At 40.5% G+C, this 24096-nt stretch overlaps 1 protein-coding gene across 9 annotated transcripts in view; it reads right to left on the minus strand.

Annotated features, from left to right (window-relative positions):
* Positions 1–604: 604 nt before the first annotated feature.
* PBLD (phenazine biosynthesis like protein domain containing) overlaps positions 605–24096 on the minus strand; it is a 36130-nt gene continuing 12638 nt past the window's right edge. For 5 of the 9 annotated variants that reach the window (XM_061161654.1, XM_061161658.1, XM_061161655.1 and 2 more), the window contains 8 exons: positions 16245–16344; positions 15775–15873; positions 9523–9632; positions 9413–9442; positions 6938–7026; positions 6498–6676; positions 4767–4829; positions 605–3377 (listed from right to left, as the gene is read on the minus strand). In XM_061161654.1, coding sequence (XP_061017637.1) covers positions 3265–3377; positions 4767–4829; positions 6498–6676; positions 6938–7026; positions 9413–9442; positions 9523–9632; positions 15775–15873; positions 16245–16344 — 783 coding nt within the window. In that variant the 3' untranslated portion in view covers positions 605–3264. The other 4 variants (XM_061161659.1, XM_061161661.1, XM_061161662.1 and 1 more) reach the window with 4 other exon arrangements.

A 24096-nucleotide genomic window follows, 5' to 3' on the forward strand; every position in this document is an offset into this window, starting at 1 on the left:
ATAGTCCATGGGGTAGAAAAGAATTGAACAGGACTGAGTGACTTTCACTTTCACACTTTCACTTTCAGTTTACCACATGCCCCTTCCACTGGACAGTCTCATTCCTTTCTCTGCTCCAATAGCACAAGGCTGTGAATCCTCTTAGTGTGATTCAATTCACAGGTGCTCTTGGTCTCCAAGAGTTCACAGTCTCGAACTCACCTGATGCTCTCCGATAAAAAGGGCTGGTTTGTGGTTTTGACTTTCTCTGCTGTGAGTCACATCCCATCAATCAAAGGTTTCTGTTCAGCAAAGACCATCTTGCATATGTATAAAAGAGAATATAGGGGCTTCCCTGGTGGCCCAGTGGTTAAGAATACGCCCTGCAATGCAGGGGACATCAGTTCTATCTCTGGTCCAGGAGATCTCACATGCTGCAGAGCAATTAAACCTGAGCACTTCAACTACTGAACCCTTGTGTCTAGAGCCTGTGCTCCACAAGAGAAGCCACCACACTGAGAACCCCACACACTGCAACGAACTGTAGCCCCCACTCACCGCAACTACAGAAAGACAACAAAGATCCACCACAGTCAAAAAATAAAACAAATAAATAAAGAGGATATAGGCTTGAACAACCTTTCCCTTTATTAGAATCTCACTAGAGTGCTATATGAGGAGGGCATGACACCCCATTCCAGTATTCTTGCTTGGAGAATCCCATGGACAGAGGAATCTGTCCTACAGTCCATAGGATCAGACAAAACTGAAGTGACTTAGCACACATGCACGCAGAGTGCTATATATTTTTTGATTTAAGGATCAATTCCTGCTGAGAAAAATTACAATATTAATTTGCAGTGAATGATTAACATTGCCAAGCCAACTCCCTAATATTGCATAAAATAAAATTTGTTTTGGCTCCCCTAAAAGTCAGGGTTTCTTATTATTGCAGGTCTCAGCAGCTCAACTTGTTCTGCACATGGTTGCATGTTTAATTAGTGATCCTTCTGTAAGTGTCTGCAATTAGCACCATGATGATTAATAAAATAACTCCTTTAAAGCTCCATTTAGCTAGCAGAACTGCATAATCAGGTATAATTAATTCATCATTAATAAATCATAGCTGATTAACTAATCTCTATATTACCAACACATTACTGAACAGCTCCCACCTGAGCACAGCTAATTTTTCTAGCTGAACAGAACTGGAAGCTATGAGGGAAAAAAAAAAAAAAAAACTCCTCCAAAACTACATTAAGCAGCAAGTATATTGGTGTGGTCAGGGAGATTTTGAGATAATGCACATTTAGAAGTTACTGGGAATTTTCTGGCAGCCCAGTGGTTAGGATTCTCCACTTTTCACTGCCAAAGGCATGGGTTAAATCCCTGGTTGGGAAGCTATGATCCCAGTAAGCCACTTGGTGCAGCCAAAAAAAAAAAAAAACTAATAGAGAATAAAAGTAATTGAAAAAAAAAAAAAAGTAATTGAGCTACATAAGCAATTGTCACTTGAGAGGGAAGAAGACAGTGGCTGAATACTAGGATATTGCAGAACACATGGGAGTGACAGCAAGGGGAATTCCCACCCCAATAAGAACTTGGAGAGAGGCAGGATATTACCTTACTTTCTGTGTTTTATTACCACTCTGTCACTCATTACCATGAATACTAGAGGTTCTCAGACTTAAATGTACACCCGGATTGCCTGGAGGGCTTGTTAAAAACTAGATTTCTGTTCTCCATCTCCAGAGCTTCTGATTCAGTGGGTCTGGGATAGGGCCTGAGAATTTGCTTTTCTAACAAGCTCCCAGGTAGTGCAAATGCTACTTGTCCGGGAAGTACACACCTGAAGAACTATAGTTCTCCCTTTCTCATACACCGGGGATGACTCACAATTGCTGCGATTCCTGTCTTTTCTACAGAAAACAACAGCAACAACAATAATTAAGATTAGTTTTCAAAAAAGAAAAAGAATCATTTTCAATATTATTTATCTGTCTGTGTGTTTCTCTGTCCTTGTGTCTCATCTCTTCGACTGGATTGTTAGTTTAATAACTACTTTCCTTTATATCTCTGTTCCTATAGAATGTAACTACTTTCAAGATGTAGAAACTCTAGACAAAATCTAGAGGCCGTGTACATTCATTCATCTCTGAAGCTTTGCTCATGCCCATGTTTCAAAGCTCTGTCTTTTAACACTCCCCTGACTACGCCATAACACTCATAGGGTCTGCCATATGCAGACCCTAACCACAGACCAATACAAGTGCTCATTATCTTTTCATGAAAGGATGAGCCTGGTCTCCCCAGTTAAGAGTCCCTTGAGAGCCCTACAAGCTCCCCCTCTAATCTCCTTTGCATCTTGCCCCCCAGCTCTCTACCCTGCCAGTTTCTAGTCCAGTGTCTTACACACTGGAGACAGCAAATTGCTTTTTACCAACCACATCAGACTGCTAAGCAGCAGATCTGACCCATAGGATGAGAATTCAGATCCCAGCTGGGCACCTAACTTGCAGAATACATGGGAATGACAGTAAGGGGGATTCCCACCCTGAAAAGAACTTGGAAAGAGGCAGGATATCATGTTACTTTCCATGTTTAATTTTATTACCACTCTATCACTCATTATCACTCATTTAAAAAATATCTGGGCGTTTTAGTTATTTACCTACATATCCTGATTTTTAGGTATTAAACGTGAGCATGTTCCAATAAAGGAAATAATTTTTTAGGTGCATTAAAATTACTCCAACCTTACCGTTCACACAAAAAGTCTTTTTACTTTTCTATCTTCATGATCCATTCTTGTCCATATAAATTCCTATTCTCCACAGACATAGCATAACATTGCTAACATTTAACAGTCTACTATAATTTTCTTTCTTAGTATTATACTGTGAACTATTTTTCTACATTTCCACCTAGCTATTAGGTCTTTTCGATGGCTGCAAAACAGTCTATCAGGTACTCACATCTGAGTTTAAATGATTTAATCTTACTCTTCATAAATGTGTTCCTCATTCTGTGATTGGTGGTCACACTTAAAGGTGACAACATTATTCTTTGATATTGGTTACTTCGAATATGTTCACAGGTAGAACCAAAACTCCTTTAGTTAATTCATCAGGAAGCATTATTAAATCCCCATTAATATGTCTAGATTGTTCTATTTCTCAGGTGAGATCAAGTGGACTACAATGCAATCTTATTCAAAGCAGTCGCTTACATTTTTTTTATGCAGAAAATAGTACTTCAAGATTGCATCATTGCAGTGCAAGCAGTCTAGGCTGTCAGCGTGCCCTCTAAAACAAGAGCAGCGCCTCCCTTGATGTCAACTCGTCCATCAGAACGCAGGGAAATCGTCAGTTCTCCTCCCCGGTTGGAACACTGAAAGGCTAAAGAAAACATAAAACAAGTCACAAACCAAGATCATTTTCACCCCTTTAATTAATAAGACATAGTGAAAGACTGATTATTGCAAGCTCTAGAATCTCCCAGGTCAGTTTAAAGAACACATTCTTTCAAGCAAATGAAAACAAAATAAATGAACAAACCAAACACAAATATATAGACACAGAGAACAGAGAGTGGTTATCAGAAGGGGATGGGCAGGGTGGTATGGGCGGGATCAAAATGGGTAAAGATCCAACTGCATGGTGAAAGACAGAAAATAGATTTTTGATAGTGAGCACACTGTCGGATGTATAGAAGCAGAAATACAATGTATGTGAGAAACTTATTTAATGTAATAAATCAATGTTCTCAATAAAAACCTATTAACTAATTTTTTAAAGAATGCATTCCTTCATCTGTTCATAAGACTGCCCAGCCCACCGCGTTCTCCTGAGGACTGCGGCCACAGACGCACACGGCCCTACGCCTTCCCTTCATGAACCACTTCCTCCATTACTTCCGGTGATGCCCCAGATGCACCCTAACCGTAGCCTCCTCCCTGGCTCCATCTAGGTCTAGGAGTAAGCAAGCACAAGTGAAAAGACAGAGCCTAGGACTAAAAGGCTAAAAAGATAAAGAGGGGGTGCTCTTGGGCCCTTCAGAGAAGGCCCTGTCTTTCGAGGTCTGAAAAGAACAAAAGGAGTTCCCTACTCTTTGTGGTTAGCAAGCAACCACACTTGTCAAGCAAACGTGAGGTACAGCCTCAGGCTTCTTGAGTTTAGGGAAGTAATTAAGCTCACAATGGAAAGAAAACAGCCACCCTGCTATTCCCAAATCAGGGTCACAGAGGCTTAACCATCCCACTAAGTAAGAACTTCTGTCCACTAAGGTCAAACTTTTACTTTGATTGTATAGCCTGTTCCGCATGTGGTAGGAGCTGTGTAACCTCCACTGACTACCATCTATTTTCTCTGTCCTGAGCAATATATTAATCACTAGGAGAACTGGTTCCAAGGCAATTTGTTTTATTTAATCACATAATGGGACCCTGGTAATCATCCAATCTCAACTCAAACATTATAAAGAACCTTTCTGGGCCAAAATTACACAGCTAGTTAACTTTATTCAGCAAATACTTACTTGGCACTTAACTATTAGAAGTGTGTCTGTGTTTTGGGAGAAACAGGTGGAAGATGTTTGGGGTGGAGGATGTTGAGCAGAAGATTCAAGATGAAGGAATTCGAAACCTTTAGTTTTCATGTGGGTGATAGTTAACATTTTTTTTGATAGTTAACATTTCATTACATCTTCAAGTGGACAGTATATATGAGAAGGAATACTAGCTTAAAGCTTAGCAAATTTTTTTTAAATTTGAAAAAGAACTGTCCTACCATGCAAGTGTTTCTTCCCTAGTTGCTCAGACCAATAGCTACTGAGAACAGCATGTGCAGACCCTTAAAAGAAGTGAAAAGTTATGTTACAATCCTAAAGAAAATAGGAGCAACTCAGCTAAATTCATAAAGGATCAACTATCCAGTTTCACTGAACCTTAGACAACTTAGTCATTATGTTGGCCATGACCTCTGCAAAGTGTGGAATTATGAATGGAAATAGAAAGGAAGACAGAGAATTTATGGATAAGCTCCTTCAAAAGACGTATCTGCTGCATCTTACACTTTCTGAAGGCTGAATTAAACTGCAGGCTTTAATTCTTGTCTATCAATTCCCTGTCAGTCCATGGTAGGAGAATTAAGGCTTTTGCGTAAATCTATCTACATCTATCAAGGAAAAATATATCCTTCCTCCTAAGACATACACACAAGGAAGGGTGGGAACTCTGACAATAGACCAAAATTTCCATGAAGCCAACGCTCCCAGTTTTTTGGTGCCAAAAGAGTTTTGTTTTAGTGAGATATTTTTTCACATGATTGTGCCCTAGGTTTAGGTCAGAGAATAAATACTAAAATGAAGAAACAAACTACAAAGTAATAACTGACAGGAAAGTATTTGGGAGAGGAAAGGATGATCTGAAAAAGGTCTCTCCTTCAGAAAAATATACTAAATACTATGGAACAGGGTGCCCAAGCATCCCAGTATGCCTGAGGCTGTCCTGGTTTTATCACTGAAGATCCCTACTCTGAGAAGTCCTTCAGTCTCAAGCAAACCGAGATTGTTGGCCATCACTTTCCAAAGAGCTTTCCCACTGTAGAAGAGCATTATTACAAGGGGGAAAACACCTTCCCTCTATGATAACCAAAATCTCTGGGAAGCAGCCATGCATGTGTAAATCCACTCATAACTTCTTATCCATCAGCTTCCTCCAAAAAGCATTCCCCACCTTTCGCTGGTCAGTCCACTTTTATCAAGGAGGATGAAAGTAGGAAGCATCACATCCTTGCCAACTTTTTATTTCAACTCTCTGCTTCTGGTTTGTGGAAGATCCTGAATTCCTATGTTCCTGAACCCATTCCACTCACTTAGTGAGCAGGTCTGGGAAAGGAGGAGGAGAGGAAGAAAAACACCATTCCTGTCCCTGATTCCCACCTGCAGTCCAGGACTTGGTCCTTCAAAACCCAAATCTTGGTCAATGATCACACAGGCTGGCCACTGAAAAGGACAAAGGACTTTGGGAATATAGTGGACATTGGCCACTGGATTTTGCAACAGGTAGCTCTAGAAGTGTTTGCTCAAGGAGCCAGTTTTATCATTAGTTGTTAAAATACCTAACGGCTATTGGGCACTTACCATGTGCCAGGCACTGTGCTCATTATGTTTTGTGTTTAACATGCATTGTGTTTACATAACCTATGAGGTATTATCCATATTATACAGAGAGGGAACAAAAGCTGTAAAAAGTTAAGTCATTTACCCAAGGTCAACAGCTAGGAAGCTAGGATGCAAACTCAGCCTGTCTGATGCTAAAATTTAACCTTGCTATATACTGCCTCATTAACACTGTGTTTTTCACAAGAGACTTCAGTGAAGAGATGGGAAGGGGAGATAGGAAAACAAAGGCAACTCAAAACCCAAACAACCTGAAAGTTCATTGTGGAGGGCACTTAAATAGCTGTTCTCCTCCTTCTCCACTGTTTAGCTTTACTCAGGATTCAAGGCAAAAATACCTGTTACGGGGTCCTCAGCCACACCGTACCATGGAGCAAAATATCTGGAGTAAAAGTCAAATGCTTGAGTCTGCCCATCAGGCTCTCCCTTGAGGGTGAGAATAAGTCCTTTCACCTTCCCTGAGGTTTCCACTTGCAGCAAATTCTCTGTGTTCACTGTCAGGCTCTCCAGAAATGACCTTGTTCATAAACAGGATGGATTAGGACAAACCCATTCCACAAACTACCCATTCCCCAGACTCCATAAAGCAGGCCAGGCTGCAGCTTGTCCAATGGCTCAGCAGGAAGGGAGGAAGAGCAAGTACAACCTCCCTGCCCAGGAACAGAACACCGGCTGTGAAGATCATGGTTCGACTGAACACGGCACAGCCAGATCAAGCCAGGGCTATGAATCTGGTGCCCTCTCCCACAGCGCTGATGAAGTCAAAAATCTCATTTACCTGTTGTAAGTATCACTGAGCCGGACCAGGAGCTTTTTGGTATCTGGGGAATAGCGAACATCCTGAACCAGCGTGTCACCTATGGCAGTCTATGGAGACAGACCAAAACTTCCTCAGAAGTGCGTCTTGGGTCAAGTCCTTGGAGAACGATCTCTCACAAACATCTGCTTTGTGCCAGGCACACCCAACATCTCCAGTCCCAAGAGTTTCAGGTCAGTTTTAGGATTCAAGGTATTTCTCAAAGAAGGCCAATTTCCTGGTGTTCAGGAACACTTGGACCTTAATAGGGGTTGAGTTTAGCCTCTGAGAGCCAAAGATAGGCCTTGTTCATACATGTTACTAGGAGACTCGATACACAACTCCTTCAATTGGGTATTTTCCCCACAGATAAAAAGATTCAGGGAGGCCCAGAATCTCTCTCTCACACACACACACTTTGACCCAGGACTGAGGAGCCCTAGAGTCAAAGCTCTGAATCGCTACTGTCTACTATCTGTAGAGGTGGGGGCTTTATGCCTGCTTCTTAGAGGATTAAATGAAATAACATATGCAGAGTTCCTGTAGCTACAGTGGTAACTAGATGATTCTACATAAGAAGGACTCAGGGCCAGCAGTATGATTGGAAGTGGGGACTAGGGCACTCGTCTCAATGCTGCTCTGCTTGACAAGCTTGCTGTTTTCACTTAGACTATACACTACAGATCAAGAACATAGTAACATTATCCAAAGACATGCTGGTTCACCCTTTACTGAAGATTGCATGTAACCATGCTCATATCTGAGACACGGTTTGTCTGTTTATTGGCTTGTGGTGCTGAGGGAGGTTGTGAGGGGACAAAAACACCTCCAAGTCATCCTTTGGCACCACAACTAGCTGCCACCAGAACAGACTAGAGTTACATGGTAGTTGTCTGATTGTCAGTAGGTGGTTTCAAGTTTTCTAATCTTCTTTAGGGGCTGAGAAGCTCTAGGTTCCATGGCCAAGACTCTGCTGTGGGTAGTGCCTGGAAGGTCTGCCTCTGTGACCACTGCTGACCAATGTCCCCCCTCTAGATATGAGAACTCCTACAGCCCAATCCCATCTGCTCTCCAGGCCTCCCAGTCTCTCTGAAGGGTTGTCCAACCCTTCTCTGCATGGATTCTTATGTCAATTTGAAAGTTTAATTCTCAACTGAGAATCTTATTGCCAGTTTTTAGGAACACAAAATGACAATGCGTGCATGCTCTGCATTGCATTGTCTGACTCTGCAACCCCAAAGAATGCAGCCCGTCAGGCTCCTCTGTCCAAGGGATTTCCCAGGCAAGAATATTGGAGTGGGTTGCCATTTCCTACTCCAGGGGGATCTTTCCAGCCTAGGAATCGAAACTTTATCTCCTGTGTCTCCTGTATTGGCAGGCAGAATCTTCACCACTGAGCCTCCTGGGAAGCCCAAAATGACAATACTCATGATAAATACCTTTCATCATTCTCATTTTACAAATGCTGACCCTGAGGCTTAGAGAGATCAGGTTAAGTTCTTTCTACCATGAACAAGGTCTACCACTGTAAAGATTTTCTATTTTTTTTGCCAATATGCTTAAAGCAATTCATTTTTGAATTTGGCTTGTCTCCCAAAACCCAAGCCATAGGAGAAGCTGAGTGTAAAAGTAGAATCCATGATACTTGCTTATATCCTTTGAAAACTTAAAGCAAAACACTAAAGAGATAACAAATGCTGTATTTGAAAATTCACTAAGAAATACCCATTACTACCCCTAACAGGCATTTCCCAGAATCATTTTTTCTCACTGCACTCTTGGCCTGGTCCTGACCTGGGCCCTTCCTGCTTTAAAACCTAAGCACCTGGCTATCCAGGGCTGCTTTGGCCTTCTAGAATCTACACAAGACAACTGTAGTGCCAACTGCCCTGGGTGACAGAATTAAATGAAATAATGCATTAAAATGCATGGTACTGCACAGAGGAGACTCTCAAAAATGTTCTTTATTATCATCATCATCCTCCTTATCATTAAGCCCCATCCCCACACAGACCCTTTGAGGAGGCTGCTATATATATCTTGTTTTCTCTATTGGAGTACCCTTGCTTTTCTGCTCTCTTCCATCAAAGCACAGCCCTGTCATCTCAGCCTTATTCTCCACTGAAGAGATCAGGAAACAGACTGCTGCCAGGCTGTTCCGCTGTTCCCATTCTTTTCTTTCACTCTCAGCCTGCCACATGGCACTCTCCCCTCCCCCATCTTTCCATGGAGGCTAATCAGATAATAAAGAGTTTAGGAAAAACTGGTCAACCTTTTCACCAAATAGATTCAATATTAAAATTCAAACCTCAAAGGCACCATGCGGTATTCACCCAAGCTTAAACTAGAACACTTACATTGGTAGAAGGTCTATATTTGAGATCAAAAACAAATCTTTGTTCAAATAATAACAGATGATCAAATCCCAGGGCTCAAGTTTGACTCTCTTTCACGAACCTTTATCAAGTCCTCCACTTCATGCAATTTCTAGATCAGGAAAAAAGAAAAAATCACTGTAAAACGGGCAATTTGTATACAGTGTGTAGCAATAATTTTAAAAAGCTGACCTGGGGATGTGCTGGATAAAGAGGCAGGTCCAGGACGATGCCATCCTCTTCTTTTCTGGCCTTCAGTTCCCCACTCAGAGTGACAAACGTGAGAGTGCTGTTCACATTTTCTGGCCAAAAAAAGAACTTCATTTTGTCAAATGTTTGAAAGGAATCAAGAAATAGAAAAATAAACTTTGTTATATAGTTGCATGTCGCTTTTGATCACTTTTAAAGATTGGATGGCAGTGTCATTCATTCCAGTAAAGGGTCCCAGGTTTGGGTTACTGGGGTCTTAGTAGAGAAAACTCTCACTGGATTCTAACTTGAGAACCAAGAACATAACTGACTGGTCGTGACATCATGCTGTGCTCTTGAAAAAATTATTTAATCTCCTTAAACCTCAATTTCCTCATCAATAAAATGGGGTAGTAATTAAACTTACACTAATTTCATTTAACCAATAAAATGGTAAATAATTAACACAGCTTATAGGGTTGCTATAATGTTTTCTAATGTAGATTTTTATATTTTATATATTTTATATACTCCTACAATAAAGTTTATACAGTTATAAACTCTATAAACTCTACTAGTTTAAGTTAAGCCAAAGGGATGACAAATAGAACACACAGGTTATATACAACAGTCTGATATGAACAAATCAAGCTTACCATAAACAGCCAAACTATATATAAAATCTTGATTTAAAGATTAGATCACAAACCCTGATACAATATCCCTTTATATTACTGATACAACTTGGGCGACTTATCTCAGAAGGAATAACATTTTCAGTGAAAACAAAGATTTATGACTTAACTCTTTTCCTTAGTATTTCTGTGAACATATCTCAAAGGTGAGGAAATGTCACATTGCTGATTAGCTTTCACAGAATAAAATTTACATTCTGAAAGTCAAAGTTTAGTCTTCTCATTACAATTGGTGTAAGACATCATTATTTACAAAGCATTTTCTCATCCAACCTTAGGCCTACCCTATGCAAGACTAGCAGGACTTTGTTGCTACTACTCTGCAGTTCAACTTCACATGGTGTTCAGTTCTGCTTTCTTGGACTTCCCTGGTGGTCCAGTGGTTAAGAATCTGCCTGCCAGTACAGGTGACATGGGTTCAACCCCTGGTCCAGGAAGAACCCACATGTCACCGCAGGGCAACTAAGCCTGTGAGCTGCACCTACTAAAGCCCATGTGCTCCAGAGCCCGTGCTCCACAATAATGAGAAGCCTGTGCACTGAAACTAGAGAGGAGCTCCCACTTACCACAACTAGAGAAAGCCCACGCAAAGCAACGAAGACCCAGCATGGTCAAAAATAAGCTAAGTAATTCAAAAAAATTTTTAAATTCTAACAAATAAATAAAATAATTTTAAAAATTAAAAAAATTTAATTCTGCTTTCTGGTACAAGGGGCATGGTGGGTTGGGGAGCAGAAAAAATTCTGCTTTCTTTACTCTGCTAACAATGCTAATCCCAAGAATACTGCCCCTCGTCCTTCCAGCATGCCAATGAGACTGCTTCCAGGGCAAACGTGGCCTATAAGACCTTCACTTATTATCCCCATCTAAGTAGCTCCCAATCACAGGAAACTAATCAAACTAATCACATGGACCACAGCCTTGTCTAACTCAATGAAACTATGAGCCATGCCATGTAGGACCACCGAAGACAGACAGGTCACGGTGGAGAGTTCTGACAAAACATGGTCCTGGAGAAGGCAAAGGCAAACCACTTCAGTATTCTTGCCTTGAGAACTCCATGAACAGTATGAAAAGTCAAAAAGATAGGACAACGAAAGATCAACTCCCCAGGTTGGTAGGTGCCCAATATGCTACTGGAGAAGAGTGGAGAAATAACTCCAGAAAGAATGAAGAGACAGAGCCAAAGCGAAAACAATGACCAGTTGTGGATGTGACTGGTGATGGAAGTAAAGTCTGATGCTGTAAAAAGCAAATACTGCACAGGAAACTGGAATGTTAGGTCCATGAATCAAGGTAAATTGGAAGTGGTCAAATAGGAGACAGCAAGCGTGAACTTCAACATTTTAGGAATCAGTGAACTAAAATGGACTAGAATGAGGGAATTTAATTCAGATGACCATTCTATCTACTACTGTGGACAAGAATCCCTTAGAAGAAAAGCAGTAGCCCTCATAGTCAACAAAAGAGTCTGAAATGCAGTACTTGGGTGCAATCTCAAAAACAACAGAATGGTCTCTTCATTTTCAAGGCAAACCATTCAATACCACAGTAAACCAAATCTATGCCCCAACCAGTAATGTTGAAGAAGCTGAAGTTGAACAGTTCTATGAAGACCTACAAGACCTCCAGAACTAACACCCCAAAAAGATGTCCTTTTCATCATAGGGGACTGGAATGCAAAAGTAGGAAGTCAAGAGATACCTGGAGTAACAGGCAAATTTGGCTTTGGAGTAAAAAATGAAGCAGGGCAAAGGCTAACAGAGCTTTGCCAAGAGAACATAATAGTCAAAGCAAACACCTCTTCCAACAACACAAGAAAAGACTCTACATATGGACATCATCAGATGGTCGATACTGAAATCAGATTGATTATATTCTTTGCAGCCAAAGATGGAGAAGCTCTATACAGTCATCAAAAACAAGACCGGGAGCTGACAGTGGATCAGATCATGAACTCCTTATTGCAAAATTCAGACTTAAACTGAAGGAAGTAAGGAAAACTACTGGACCATTCAGGTATGACCTAAATCAAATTCCTTATGATTATACAGTAGAAGGGATAAATAGATTCAAGGGATTAGATCTGATAGACAGAGTGCCTGAAGAACTATGGATAGAGGTTCATGACATTGTACAGGAGGCAGTGATCAAGACCATCCCCAAGAAAAAGAAATGCAAAAAGGCAAAATGGTTGTCTGAGGAAGCCTTACAAATAGCTGAGAAAAGAAGAGAAGCAAAAGGCAAAGGAGAAAAGGAAAGATATACCCATTTGAAATCAGAGTTTCAAGGAATATCACGAAGAGATAAGAAAGCTTTCTTCAGTGATCAACGAAAAGAAACAAAGGAAAACAATAGAATGGAAAAGAGTAGAGATCTCTTCAAGAAAATTAGAGATACCAAGGGAACATTTCAAGCAAAGATGGGCACAATAAAGGACAGAAATGGTATGGACCTAACAGAAGCAGAAGATATTAAGAAGAGGTGGCAAGAATACACAGAAGAACTATACAAAAAATATCACCTTCGTGATCCAGATAACCACGATGGTGTGATCACTCACCTAGAGCCAGACATCCTGGAATGTGAAGTCAAGTGGGCCTTAGAAAGCATCACTACAAACAAAGCTAGTGGAGGTGAGATGGAATTCCAGTTGAGCTATTTCAAATCCTAAAACATGATGCTGTGGAAGTGCTGCACTCAATATGCCAACAAATTTGGAAATCTCAGTGGTGGCCACAGGACTGGAAAAGGTCAGTTTTCATTCCAATCCCAAAGAATGGCAATGCCAAACAACGTTCAAATGACCACACAACTGCACACATCACACACACTAGCAAAGTAATGTTCAAAATTCCTCAAGCTAGGCTTCAACAGTACATGAACCATGAACTTCCAGATGTTTAAGCTGGATTTAGAAAAGGCAGAGGAACCAGAGATCAAATTGCCAGTATCTGTTGGATCATCGAAAAAGCAAGAGAGTTCCAGAAAAACCTCTACTTCTGTTTTACTGACTATGCCAAAGCTTTTGACTATGTGGATCACAACAAAATGTGGAAAATTCTTAAAGAGATGGGAATACTAGACCACCTGACCTGCCTCCTGAGAAATCTGTATGCAGGTCAAGAAGCATCAGTTAGAACCAGACATGGAACAACAGACCAATTCCAAATTGGGAAGTCAAGGTTGTATATTGTCACCCTGCTTATTTAACTTATATGCAGAGTATATCAGGTGAAATGCCAGGCTGGATGAAGCACAAGCTGGAATCAAGACTGCCAGGAGAAATATCAATAACCTCAGATACACAGATGACACCACCCTTATGGCAGCAAGCGAAGAACTAAAGAGCCTCTTGATGAAAGTGAAGGAGGAGAGTGAAAAAGTTGGCTTAAAACTCAATATTCAGAAAACTAAGATCATGGCATCTGGTCCCATCACTTCATGGCAAATAGATGGGGAAACAGTAGAAACAGTGACAGACTTTATTTGGGGGGTCTCCAAAATCACTGCAGATGGTGACTGCAGCCATGAAATGAAAAGACGTTTGCTATGACCAACCTAGACAGCTTATTAAAAAGCAGATACATCAACTGGAAATAGAACTGCCATATGACCCAGCAATCCCACTCCTGGGCACACATACCGAGGAAACCAGATCTGAAAGAGACACGTGCACCCCAATGTTCATCGCAGCACTGTTTATAATAGCCAGGACATGGAAGCAACCTAGATGTCCATCAGCAGACGAATGGATAAGGAAGCTGTGGTACATATACACAATGGAATATTGCTCAGCCATTAAAAAGAATACATTTGAATCAGTTCTAATGAGATGGATAAAACTGGAGCCCATTATACACAGTGAAGCCAGAAAGATAAACACCAATACAGTATACTAACACATATATATGGAATTTAGAAAGATGGTAATGATAACCCTATACGCAAGACAGAAAAAGAGACACAGATGTACAAAACAGACTTTTGGACTCTGTGGGAGAAGGCAAGGGTGGGATGATCTGAGAGAACAGCATCGAAACATGTATATTATCAAGTGTGAAACAGATCGCCAGCCCAGGTTGGATGCATGAGACAAGTGCTTGGGCCTGGTGCACTGGGAAGACCCAGAGGGAGGGCATGGGGAGGGAGACGGGAGGGGGGATCGGGATGGGGAACACATGTAAATCCATGGCTGATTCATGTCAATGTATGGCAAAAACCACTACAATACTGTAAAGTAATTAGCCTCCAACTAATAAAAATAAATGGAAAAAAAATTAATTGGATTGAGCAAAAATAAATAAATAAAAGAGAACAGGGACAAAGGGAGCCGCAAAGGGATGGAAGGAGTGTGACCCGGAGGGCAGACGGGGGTCAGGGATGGGGGTCAGGGATGGTGAACGAAGGAGGCAAAACGACCTAGAGAGTTAGCGTAATTAGAAAGGTTGTCGGGAAAAAAGTAGTGAGAGAGGAAACAAGCTCCCTGTCATCAGTTGGCAGTGGACAGGGAAGCCTGGTGTGCTGCAGTCCATGGGGTCACAAGTAGTCGGACATGACTGAGCAACTGAACTCAAGTGAAGTAACTCCCAAAAGCACTTCTTATTCAAATCCCCCACTCTACCCCTCTGTCATATCATCCTGCTTACTTCCTTGTTTGACTTTCTGTTTCTACACTTGTTCATGGCTGCTTCTATCTCTACTTTTCGGACATTTCCAGGCTTCTCTCCTCTGCCCTGTTCCCACAAAGCCCTGATCTTTTTTATACTAAGTGTAGCTGAGATGGGAACTGGTAGGATTAAAGTGCTGCATCCTTTCTTCACAGGGTAAATGTATATAGTTTACCTCATGAATATTTAAAATTCAGAATAAAGAAGCTTTTATTGTGAAATGAATTCCAGTTTGGTTGGGTACACATTTGGGGGAAAGTATGTCTTTTAGTTCCCCAGTATTATGTCATGTTAAATACCTATTCTGCCTTGCAAGCTGTCCTCCTGTGTTGGTCACAGAGACCAGAGAGCTCCTACTTAAAAGAAAATGGTGGGACTTGCCTGGTGATAACAGTGGATAAAAATCCGCCTGCCAATGCAGGGGACATGGGTTCAATCCTTGGTCTGGGAGGGAGGATGCCATAGAGGAACTAAGACCGCATTCCACAGCTACTGAAGCCCCTGCACCTAGAGTCTGTTATCTGAAACAAGAGAAGCTGCCACAATGAGAAGCCCATGCACCACAACCAGAGTAGCCCCTGTGGGCCGCAACTAGAGAAAGCCCACGCACAGCAACAGAGACCCAGTGCAACCAAAAGTAAACAAATAAAATAAATTATAAATGAAAGAAAATGGCATTTCAGAGAACAGCAACCATGGCTATTCAACATGCCTGAAAAATCAAAGTGTTCTTGAAGGTTGCTGTTTTGTTTCTACATAATAAATCATGTGAAATAAACTTTGTAATGTCTTTATACCAGTCACTTTGGTTCACAGGAAAGAATGTATGAGAGTTTTTAAAAATATTTCTATTTACTAACTGTTAAGTTCATAAAAGAAAATCATATTACTTATTTTGTGAAACAGAACAGCTGCAGAAGCCAGGGTAGCATGGCCACAGAGAGGAACCTCATTCTGTGGTGTAAACCACCTTAATCCAAAGCAGGAACCTTCAGAGGAGAAAAACCAAAGAGAGATGAGATCATTTCCATACAAGGGGGTTAAAAGTTTTCATTTTCTTATTCTTTTCTAAACATTGTATTAGCATAATTAATCACTGAAACGTGTTGTGAAAAGGAGGAGCAAAGTCTAGGCAAGACCTCTAGGGCTCTGCAATGCTAGATCTGGATCTGAAAGATTCCAATTCATCAGCATCTGCTCCCTTAGATGAACCAAACATCAAATTAGAAGCTCCCCTACCTTCCTTATCTGCATGCAAATAATAAATGGACATTTTCCTTAAATATCATTCCCCCACTGGAAAAACAGTTTTGGTACCATTCAGGAATTTTTTTAAAAGAAAAGAAAAAAGTGTATTTACTTTGTGTAAAGTTGTCATTTGGGTGGAGCTTTCGGATAAAAGCCGTTTCGGAGAGGTTCATTTCCTTTGCAATTTTTTGATGCAAGTCTTCATCCAGTTTCTAAGTTAGAAACAAAAGGTTAGTGAGATTCCAGAAACACAAATCAGACTTCCTTGAATAGCAACTACCACTAGTAAAAAAAAAAAAAGAAAAAAAGACAGCTTATTAATATAAAAGTTATACACTTAAAAAAATTTTAACGTAAAAAAGTATTTAAAAAGTCATATACGCTTAAAGTAAATAATCACCAAGAAATTTAAGGCACTTTTATAAAGATTGTTTTTTAGAAATCCATGCACTTAGCACCATGTGAAGAGTTGTGGAAGCTATAGCAGATTCTGAAAAACCTACCGGCCTGGGCTATCCTTTGTCAGATTATCATCTAGTTTTATCAGAGAGCACGTGCTCTCTCCTAAAAACAATTGCTACAAACAGAAACTCCACAATCTGTCATTCCTGTTGGATGAAGAGATGTTAGGTGCCCACTCTGAGCAGACTGGACCACTCTGACCTCATTTATGCATGTTACACTCCCTTTAATGAGTCAGGCTCAAGTCAGAGGTCACCTCCTCCAGGAAGCCTTCCAGACTGCTCTGTCTCCTTCCCAGTACTTATACCACCTGAAATTACCTACTATGCCCCTTTACTGGCTGTACCCCCAACCTCTGACTCAGAGCTCTGTGAGAGCACCACTGTGCTACTCTGCTTTGTCCTGGTTTAGAGCAATGCTTGTATTCATCCTGGTATGGTAGGAGCTCAATAAATATTTGCTGAGAGAATTCAGTATTCATTTAATTTCCATTTTTAAAACACTCAACATAGATATTTTTATCCACTTGCAGATAAAGAAATTAAACACAAAAGTCTGTGTAATATCTTAACATATATACATGCATATACACATACACACATTCCTCTTAACTCAAGGAAAAAAATGGGTAGAAGAATAGATTTTCTTTTTGAGAATGAAAATCAATTTTTTTTTAAATCAACAAAATGCTCACTACTTAGATTCTGAATTCTAAAGAAGTCTCAAGATGTTAACTATATTCCAATAAAAATTAATTATAAAAAGAGAAATCTCAAGACAAGATAAATGCATTTTTGCTTTAGCCAAACTTGTTACTCTTGAGCTTCTGAAACCCAGAAATAGGAATTGAAACTTTATTCTAATAAGTTCAAAATTCACTTATCTGAGTTATGTCAAGTTAAACATCCTTGTCTTTTAGTTGATTAGACCTTTTTCTGTGTACTCATATAACATTACAAAGATGTTTACCTATTAAAGTTTATGTATTGAGAAAAGGCATCTAAGACACAAAACAGCAGTTACAAAAAATTAGTCATAACTTCTTAACTATCAGCTAATGTAAAAATCCTCACAGGTGACTTACTAAGCTTTTCTTTTTTTTTATTTTATTTTATTTTTTTATTAGTTGGAGGCTAATTACTTCACAACATTTCAGTGGGTTTTAAGCTTTTCTTAAAGGAGCACTGTATTCAAAATCTGTAGAAACTCCATAGCCCTACAGAAAGAGAAATCACTTAAGAAACTGATACTTATTTTCTGAAAACCCAAACAGAACACAATGAGTTTTTGGTTTTTTTTTAATTACTGTTTTTCTTTCAAAAGATTTAATCCAATAATGCATTTTTATAAAGCACTCATCAGAGTGTCCAACACATAGTTAAGTACTTGAAAAATGTTACCTTTTTATTTTGAGTGGCTCCAAGTCAGTGCTTTAACTTGACATACTGAACTACCTCCCCATAACAAAGAAACTATTATTATCCCTTCAACATGCTACAGGCAGAAAAACCAATTTCTATCAGATAAAATGGACTCCTGCAACATTTCTGAGGAAAAGGAGCCATCAATCAAGTACCCAAGCCGCGCTGAGCCAACAGCATCAGCACCACTTTCAAGGGAATTTGTCAGAAATGCAGAGTCTCAAGCCCCAGCCCAGACCTTCTGAATGAGAATCTCCATCTTAATCAGAAACCAGATGATCTGTGTGCACATTAACGACTGGGGAGCCCTGATGTATAAGAGCTGGTCCTGTGTTCAAGAGCTTTAGCCTGTCAGCTGAGGAGTCAAGACAGATACAGAAAGCAGCAGTAGGCCACACCAAAGAGTATGTAATTGAGATACATGGATTTTAACGTTAAGTTCTCTAGGACTTGAAAGGTGAGGACTTGAGGCGGACCTAGCAAAAGGTCAGATTTGGGTGAGCTGGACAGGAAAAACTGGGCAAAAGGTTTGAATTAGAGATGCTTCTTAGGCAAGTCACTTGACTTCACTTTGCTCTCCTTCCATGATATCTTTGACTCTCTAGGATTCTGCAAGTTGAGGTAAGGATAATTAGGATGGCAGGAATGAAGTGGAATGAGCACATGTCACACGTGTGGACGCCCGTGGGGCTAGGGAGTGAGAAGTCCCACCTGAGCAGAGGAGGCTGAGTGCTGCTGGGGCCAACAAGACAACAACGTTCAGAAGGGAGCTCAAGTTGCTTTCCCAGGGTTTGTAGAATGTTCTCTGTGGAAACTGGCCTACCTGCCCATGCACATAACACCGTAATGAAACTGGGAGCCATTTAATTTCCTAGGGCTGAGTCTGCAATCATCAGCTTCAAAGGTGACTGAAGGGCTGATGAAGAAAAACATGGATTTGCCTCCCTGGCTGCAGGAACCTGAGTGCCTGCCAGTCCTTCCTCTATCTGACTTGGCCAGACTTCCTATCCTTGTCCTTCCTTTCTTTGCCTAATGCTTCCCTTGACCTTTAGGACCAGAGTGTCTAAAAGTATTGAAGAGTTTCACATTTGAGCCAAGATCACCATCTTTTGGTAGCAGGTTCCTTTGCAAATGGGCTTTTTTGTACATCAGTTAAAACACACACTTCACTGACCATCAGCTCTTTAATCCTTTCTTGTTTGGTATATTTCACCAGTTACAATTTTAATTTCTGTCCCAGGACACTGAAAACACATCTCCCATTTGCCTGAGGTGCCAGAGACAATAAAAAGTTTGATGGTCGCAGCCCTCAATATGCACCATGGGTGGCTGAATCTCTACACTGGAACCAAAGAGCAAAATAATGGTGAATCATGAGAAGATTAACATTGCTTCAACTTGGAGAGCTTTAGGGAAAAAAAGAGTGAGACTACATTCATTAACAATACTGAAGTTTGGTTCCAATAATGTTTACATTTTACACTACAAGCTTATTTTCAAATGTAACACACAATAGTTACAAACCGAACCAATTAATTTTCTTGCTTTAATATCCATTTCTCTTTGCCAATCTCACAGGAGTCAAGTTTCCAGCAGTAAAAAGAGAACCATGTTTGTTTTTCTGAGTTGCAATATACTGTGTTGGGACACTGATGTTCTATCAACCATATGGCTCGCAAAAGATTAATAAACAGAAAATCAGAGTAAAGTTTTAAAATACTCCCACCTTGTGGCAGTTTATAAATATGACAGCCTAAACAGGACAGTCTTGCTCTCCGTCTGTTCATTTGTCCCTCTGCTTTCTTTCTAGCAAAGGAAAAGCACTTGGATGTAGAAAGTTCTAAATCATTCAGGAAGAAACAGGAGAGTCCTTCTGAGACACTGGGTTTCCGACTGCAAAGTTATGTCCACAAAATGCAGCACTCAAGCTGCAAGTCATCTTCAGTTGTTCCTAAATACTTTGGCCACCTGATGTGAAGAGCCGACTTGTTGGAAAATACCCTGATGCTGGGGAAGACTGAGGGCAGGAGGAAAAGGAGATGACAGAGGATGAGACGGTTAGATAGCATCATCGACTCAATGGACATGAGTTTGGGCAAACTCCGGGAGAGAGTGAAGGACAGAGAAGCCTGGCATGCTGCAGTTCATGGGGACACAGAGTCAGACATGACTTAGCAACTGAACAACAATGGATTTTATGTGCCTTGTCTCTCCAGCTCCATCATAGAACATGCTTGCATTGCATGCCCTGCCCATCCCACCCCATCAATGAAAACAAAAGATCCATAATCGTTGGCCAAGACTTCCCCAGTAGCGCAGTGGATAAGCTGCCAATGCAGGGAACACAGGTTCGATCTCTGGTCCAGGAAGATTCTACATGCCATGGAGCAAGTAAGCCACAAGTACTGAGGCCCTTGCACCTATAGCCTGTGTTCTGCAACAAGAGAAGCCACCTCAATGAGAAGCCCAGGTACCGCAACTAGAGAGTAGCCAGCCCCAGCTCACTACAACTAGAGAAAGTCTGCTTACAGCAATAAAGACACAGTACAGCCAAAAATAGACTAAAAAATAAATTAAAAATTAGGGTTGGCTTCTTCTACTAGAACTCCTAGAAGAAGATTTTGCATAATACAATTGATTATACTATTTCCACTTTCACTCAACAGATGTTTAGTGTCTCCCATATGCCAGGCCCTGGATGTTGGAACAAGTCAAAATAGATTAAGATCTCATAAAATGTACAGAAGTGAGGAAGACAGGCATTTAGTGAATTATAAGACTGATGCATGTTACCAACTGGGAAGGGGCACTGTGGGAGAATATCTAGTCCAGTAGTGAGTGTGTGTGCATGCTCAGTCGTGTCTCTCTGTGACCCCATGGACTGTAGCCTACCAGGTTCTTCTGACCACAGAATTTTCCAGGCAAGAATACTGGAGTGGGTTGCCATTTCCTCTTCCAGAAGATATACCTGACCCAGGGATTGAACCCGCATCTCTTGCATCTTCTGCATTGGCAGGCAGATTCTTTACCACTGTGCCACCAGTAGTGAATACAGTGGGTTAAAAGCATGGACCCTGCAGTCAGGCAGGCCTGGGGTGGGATTCTGAAGTCAGCCACTTAGATAAATTGCTCAACCTTCCTCTGCCTCTGTTTTCTCATCTGCAAAATGGGGATTAATAATAAAACCTATTCATAAAGTGGTTCTGAGGGTGAAATGAAATAACATATGAAAACCAATTAGCACAGTATGTGTCTGGCTGAACTTGCCTGAAATCACTGCCCCCAGCTGAGAGTTTTGTTCTAGAAGCCAGTGAGGGTACTTGGGAAGCAGAGATTACCACACTAGTATTTCCTCTTCCTCTGCATTGCTCTCTTCCTTCAAATACTTGGCAAAGAAAAATGCTTCAGTGTCCTGGAAGAATTTTCTCTGCCCTCTGCATCCTTCTTCTGAGCATAAAACTGAGATACAAAGTTGCAACTCTCTAGAAACCCCAGGAGCCTCTGACCCAGTGTGGTCACACTGAGTCAGTAATCCTCTCTAAGAAAGGATGCCAAGTGTGGAAATGGCCACTGCACGTCAGTTAAAGCATGGATTGAACTCAGGATTGCTATACACTTTTTTTCATTTAAATACATAACCTACCAAGCTGTAAAAGTGGCTTTTGGTTGTCCCTAACTTTACCCAGGAAAACCAGAAAAGCAAGTAGTTTAGGAACTAAAACTAAGCATTCCTGCTTAAAAGTGTGAAGCCAATCCTCCTTGCTGTCATTGGAAATGATTATTAGTGTTTAAAAGAATAAAAATGCACATCTATGAGCATCACATTTCATACTAGCAGTGTCCCGCTCATGGTAGACAGCCAGGAAATGACAGTTGAAGTGGAATAAAAGTATACACTGGGCCCTGAAGTTGTTTTTATGGATAATTTAAACAGGAAAACTGCAGAATAAACCTCTCTTTACAGGAGGTATCTTTTGAAATAATGGTTCTCAACTGGGGGCAATTTTTGATTGTCATGGCTGGGGGAGTAGGGGAAGACTACTGTCATCTACTGGGTCAAAGCCCAGGACCTGCCAAACATTCTATAATAGACACGACACCTCACACAATAAAGAACTTCCCAGTCCAAAATGTTTATAACACATTTGAGAAGCTCTGCCCTAAAAGCACACACACACACATATATATACACACACACATACACACACAAAATCTTAAGGTTTTGTTAGAATATGAGAGAGAATAAATATGGGCTCCTTACTTTTGTTGGTATGTTATTTTCACTAACTAGTAAAGCAGGTTTACAGGAAAATAAACCACCTCTTATCACTACCACAGCCTGATGACCTATTTGAATAGCTGATCAGGAATTCCTATAGCTTTTAACACAGCTCATTGTAATGTATCTTTCATTTTTTTTTTTCTTTCATTTTTTAAAATATTGTTTCTATACATTTTCTATGTCGAAATGGCAACTCACTCCAGTATTCTTGCCTGTAGAATCCCATGGACAAAGGAGCCTGGCAGGCTACAGTCCATGGGGTCGCATAAGAGTTGGACACAACTTAGCAACTAAACCACCACATATAGTTGTTACTGTAAAATAGTCAGACATCTGAGAACAGCCATCAGCTTTTTAAAGTTTTAAATATTTTTTTCAAATATCTGTTTCATATTAGTTACATTTAGCCCTTAATCTGTTTTTGCTTTCACCTAATATACAGTGTTTCCTCATGTGAAGATTTAAAAAATAGACTTGTCTAGGGCTCCCTGGTGGCTCAGACAGTAAAGAATCTGCCTTCAATGCAGGAGACTTGGGTTTGATCCCTGGATTCGAAGATACCCTGGAGAAGAGAATGACTACCCACTTCAGTATTCTTGCCTGGAGAATATCAGACAGAGGAGCCTGGAAGGCTAATAGTTCACGGGGTTGCAAAGAGTCAGACATGACTGAGCCACTAACACTTTCACTTCACTTTCACAGTGTTCCTCAAGTGAAGATTTGAAAAATAGACTTGTCTAGAAGGGCCATGACAGAACACTTGAGAATACTGTAGAAGTTCTGGGAATGTTGTTACCCAGAAAGTTTTCCTTTTCTTCCAGCAGTCTCTTATCAAGTATCTTAAAAGTTCAAAGCACAATTATCTAGTCTTTAGTCTACCAAGTTTTTCTATAGTTTCATCTCAGTCAATTTTAAATAATTTTAAACAAAACAAAATGAAAAAGAATATTCCTTTGAAACCCTGAACTTAAAATCTGAAGTATTTTCTCACCCATAAAAATGCAAGTTGTGCTATGCTCTGGTCCCCAGGGGACCTAGTACCTGGTCTTTTAGCCTCTGTGGTGACTACGGGAAAATGATCAGGTTTATGCATCTATTTCCCCTGCTAGACTCTGAGCACCTTAAGGACAGGCAAACTTATCGGTCTCGGTACCTCCCGTCCCCACACCAGAGCCTGGCCCACGGCAGGTGTCAACAAATATTTGTAGAATACATAATGACAGCTAAATGCCTACTGAGTTGCATTTATGGCTTTATAAGGCTTATAAGGCTTAGTCAGCATTATAAGACTTAGTCCTTATCTGTCTCTGATTTTTCCTGAGTTCACTTGTGTTCTTTCTAGGTGCTTCAAGTGCCCACTGTCTCTAGCTGTCGATAAAAAAATCCAAAGGGCAGAACAACAGTTTCTCCTGTCATTTCATTTTAATGTTTATTGATCATGCACTGGAGAAAGTGCTAAGTTAACCTTCAGGAAAGGAGATCCTCAAGTCTAAAGAAAAGAAAACTAGCAAACCAGTCTTTAAATACCTATTCAGTTGTCCTGGACCGGCCATCAAACCAGCCTCATCTCACAGGTCTAAGGCACAAAAATGAACTGAGAGACTCTAGAGAGCGTCCCTGATGGCAGACTTCCTTTTCTTCCTTTCATACTGAAGCATATTGCTTTGAACTATGCTAAGTTTTTTGTTTAAATTTGTATTTCCTAGTTTTTCCAAATATATAAATAATATGCAAAATATATTTTAATAGGGAGTGAAAGAGAGAGAGAGAGATACTAAGTCTGGAGTTTAGTGAATGTA

Source organism: Dama dama, chromosome 15, assembly GCF_033118175.1.
Source record: "Dama dama isolate Ldn47 chromosome 15, ASM3311817v1, whole genome shotgun sequence".
In the NCBI taxonomy this organism is placed as follows: domain Eukaryota; kingdom Metazoa; phylum Chordata; class Mammalia; order Artiodactyla; family Cervidae; genus Dama; species Dama dama.